This window comes from Callionymus lyra, chromosome 18 (genome assembly GCF_982586985.1).
Source record: "Callionymus lyra chromosome 18, fCalLyr1.hap1.1, whole genome shotgun sequence".
Lineage (NCBI taxonomy): Eukaryota > Metazoa > Chordata > Actinopteri > Syngnathiformes > Callionymidae > Callionymus > Callionymus lyra.
In genome coordinates, this window is record NC_141835.1 from 19,778,074 (window position 1) to 19,781,487 (window position 3,414).

The 3,414-nt window shown below is 37.4% G+C and overlaps 1 protein-coding gene across 1 annotated transcript; it reads right to left on the reverse strand.

Annotated features, from left to right (window-relative positions):
* Positions 1–87: 87 nt before the first annotated feature.
* On the reverse strand, positions 88–1,358 carry mrpl33 (mitochondrial ribosomal protein L33). Its single transcript, XM_087779924.1, has 4 exons — positions 1,238–1,358; positions 769–787; positions 590–696; positions 88–350 (listed from the first exon to the last, which is right to left on the reverse strand). The coding sequence occupies exons 1-4, from the start codon at positions 1,257–1,259 to the stop codon at positions 301–303; spliced, it is 198 nt and encodes a 65-aa protein (XP_087636050.1). The 5' UTR covers positions 1,260–1,358; the 3' UTR covers positions 88–300.
* Positions 1,359–3,414: the final 2,056 nt, after the last annotated feature.

Here is a 3,414-nt window from a genome sequence, read left to right on the forward strand (position 1 = left end):
TGCCGAACTGGACCCTCCCGACATGTGGCTGACATTAGCATGGATCATTAAGAATAATGGAACATTAAACATTCTTCATTCAATGAATTTCATTAATACTTTTTTATTGAACTTCTACATGCTGTATAACAAATAAAAATAAACAAGCTGATCTGTGGCATCCACGTCCATCTTTATGGTCCCGATGGAGTCATTTCATCAGCACAAGGAAGTCGTCCATCATCTGTCATGATGTTCAAAGGGTCCCTTCTCACAGAGATGTCCGTCTAAAGTGCAACTCCATGACATCGGTCAAATAGCTCAAATGGAGCAGATCTTCCTTTTCTCAAAGAACAGGACGTGTTTATTCACTGTAAAACAGAAACATCGGATGAATAACTGCCTCCATGACGGAACCTTTGCTAATAATTCCAGCACATTTATTGTAATATAAGTAAGTAAGTAAGTATTATTTATTTATATAGCGCTTTTCGAGACCAGGGTCACAAAGCGCTTAGACAATCAAAACAATACTCAAAAAAGTACATACTTTAAAGATCAAGATAATACTGAGAACAACACAGGAGCTACACTACAGCAAATAACTCACCTATTGGGTCTTTCTTTCTGATGACAAGTTTTTCATCAAGGCGTTTCCTCTTGATGTTGAAGGAGTATCCCGTACCTGCTGCGCTCAACATCTGGACTAGGATCGTCCTGGAAGTAGAGGAAACAGAGAGTGACGTGAAACCTAGAGGCAGTTTGAATTAACTTTATGAACATACTTACTTTGATTTGGCCTTGGCCACTGAAACAAAAACAAAAAAACAACAATCGTCAACATCAAGCAAACCGAAAACAAGTTTACAGCTTTGTTTTACATTTCTCTTTAAGTGAACAATATGATATAAATGTGAAATAGGAAAAAAAATTCAAAGCAATAATCTTTACACGTTCAGAAAACAACAATAAATAGAATAAGGTATATATATATATATATATATATGTATAAAACATTCGCAAAAATCAAGCTTACAATTTATTTTTCATTCGACAAATCACACTTTAAGGCTGATTTGTCGATCAATAAAAAACATATCACTTTGACATAGTCAGTAAAGATAAACCCGTTCAGTAATGTTGACAAGTTAGCATTCCCGCTAGCCGCTGCTAGCAACAAGCTATTTTAAACGAAGCGAAGACAATAAATGAATGCACAATATTGTCGCAGAGCAAATAATATAAATGTAATACTCACAGTTTACTGACGTGAGGAACATGTCCGCGACGATAAAATATAATAATATATAATATATGGAAGCATCAACAGCAGAAGTAAAAGTCACATTGACTGCTGTGTGCTACGGCCATAACAGTCCGTACTCACTTAGCTAAGTTACTATAGTTCCGCTCTGCGGCTTTTCTGCGTTTGCTCTCGAGTAAATAATCAAACCACATTTGTACACGATGACAGTCTTAAAAGGTCTTTAAAGGTTTATTAAAAAAAATCTTAAATTTATTTTAAGTTATATTTCGGTGAAATGTGTTATTGAATGAGTTTAATTTCATATATTTTTCATTACTGCCGACAAGGAGTTTATGCAACGTCTCTGCTTGTTTTTTTTTTTTTCCAACACTAACCCACCTCTAATGTTTTCTTTAGTTAATCGTTCTCACTTCTGCTCATACAATAGTTTTGTTTTATGATGAAAAGATGTTAATTATTTAGCGCCCAGTGAGCTCTGGAGCTATAAAGATTCCCCATTTACACTTTAAATTCCAAATGTTTGTCTAAAATACCCGACTAAGAAAGTCTATTCAGTAAGAGCGGAAATATACCTGGACATAATTGGATGTTCTGTAGTCAGGCAGATAACATGTGTATAGATAGGGTGGGTTTGCGTCACTGAATTCAAAGGAGGAGACCGGCAGCTTCATCTCTCCTCCTCCTCCTCTTCTGTTCCCACTCAGCAATCTCTGCATCCACTTCGGACGTTCTCTTCTTCTCCCACTTGATCGCACTTGTGCTCGCTGAGTTTCACAGTTGTGTGTCGTCCAGAGTTTTATTCTGGGCATGTGGTGCTGAAGCATTTGCTTCGTAGAAGACACGCGAGACACTCTTGTTCCAAAGTGGCTTTTAGAGCCATTCAGACTCAGAACTGTCCGAACAAGAACTACTCGTAAATATTTCTCCTTTGTGTTTTGGACGGTGCAGGAATGTGGTGTACCCGAGTGGGAAATCCCCTCATTCAGCCACAACCAAGGCGCTTTATGTTTGGGCCTGACTTAAGGCTGTGAACGTAGACCAAGATAGATGGATCAGAATTGGTTTGAAATCCCAATCGTTTTACTTGCAAGGAGAGTTTAATACAGAATCTTCTCATCAAATCTTCCACTTTCACCAACTGTTTTGGTCACAACTCATCGTAAATTATTGATTATCTGGGTGGCGAGAACGAAGTTAAAGCAGGAAAACACAGACTGTAACAATTACAGCTTCAATACAATACAAATGATAGCTTCTAAAATGTTTTTTTCCTTAATGTCACTGACACCAAAGTGGTTTGAAAACACAAGCAATGATTATCATGTAAATACCTGTGGTTAAGTAAATTTGATAACACAATCAAGTGTTTTTTCGTCTGCTATCTCGACTGCTATCCGTATCAATTCTATTATTTTTTTATTTTATTTATCATATCATACAAATTTATCTCAAGGCACTTTACAGTTTAAGTAAAACTACATAGGAGAAAAGAAAATACAGATCCCAGGAACTCAACAGTGTTAAGGAGAAACCTCCTTTTAGAAGGCAGAAACCTCGAGCAGAACCAGACCCAGTATTGATGGCCTCCTGCTGCGACCGGCTGGGAGGGTGGATGACGTATGTGACTCACAGTAGATCCAATAAAAGGCATTGGATAATATATTTTGTACTTTATTTATTTTATAGTGAGTTTAATGCACACGTTTACTTGTTAGTTCTTTATCTGTGTTTTCCATTTTTAACTCAAAGCAAAAACTGATAATAGAAACAAATATGACCAAGTGAGACATGAAAAAATGGTGACATTGTGCTGATGGAATTAGACTTTTAAAAAAACATAAATGATTAATACATGATTGGAAACAAATATGTGCATTAGCACTATAGACAGCTCCTCTTGGTGGTCCTTAGTTCAGGACCTCGGACAGCAACCTTGACTCCCCTTCCCAGGTTGACTTGATCACAGTCACTGTCGTCATTCCATCCTTTGTTGTTTCAGGTAAGTAGGTAAGTCTCTTTTCTATACTCAGTGTCTTTTATTAATCTTGACAGAGTTGTCGGTGACGGTTATCATCTGGCGGCTAAATTCCAATCTTTTCAGTGTCGACCCAGATCCGCACATCCTTAGCTCGAGCTAATCTCCCGCTCAACAGATCTCGCTCTGATTC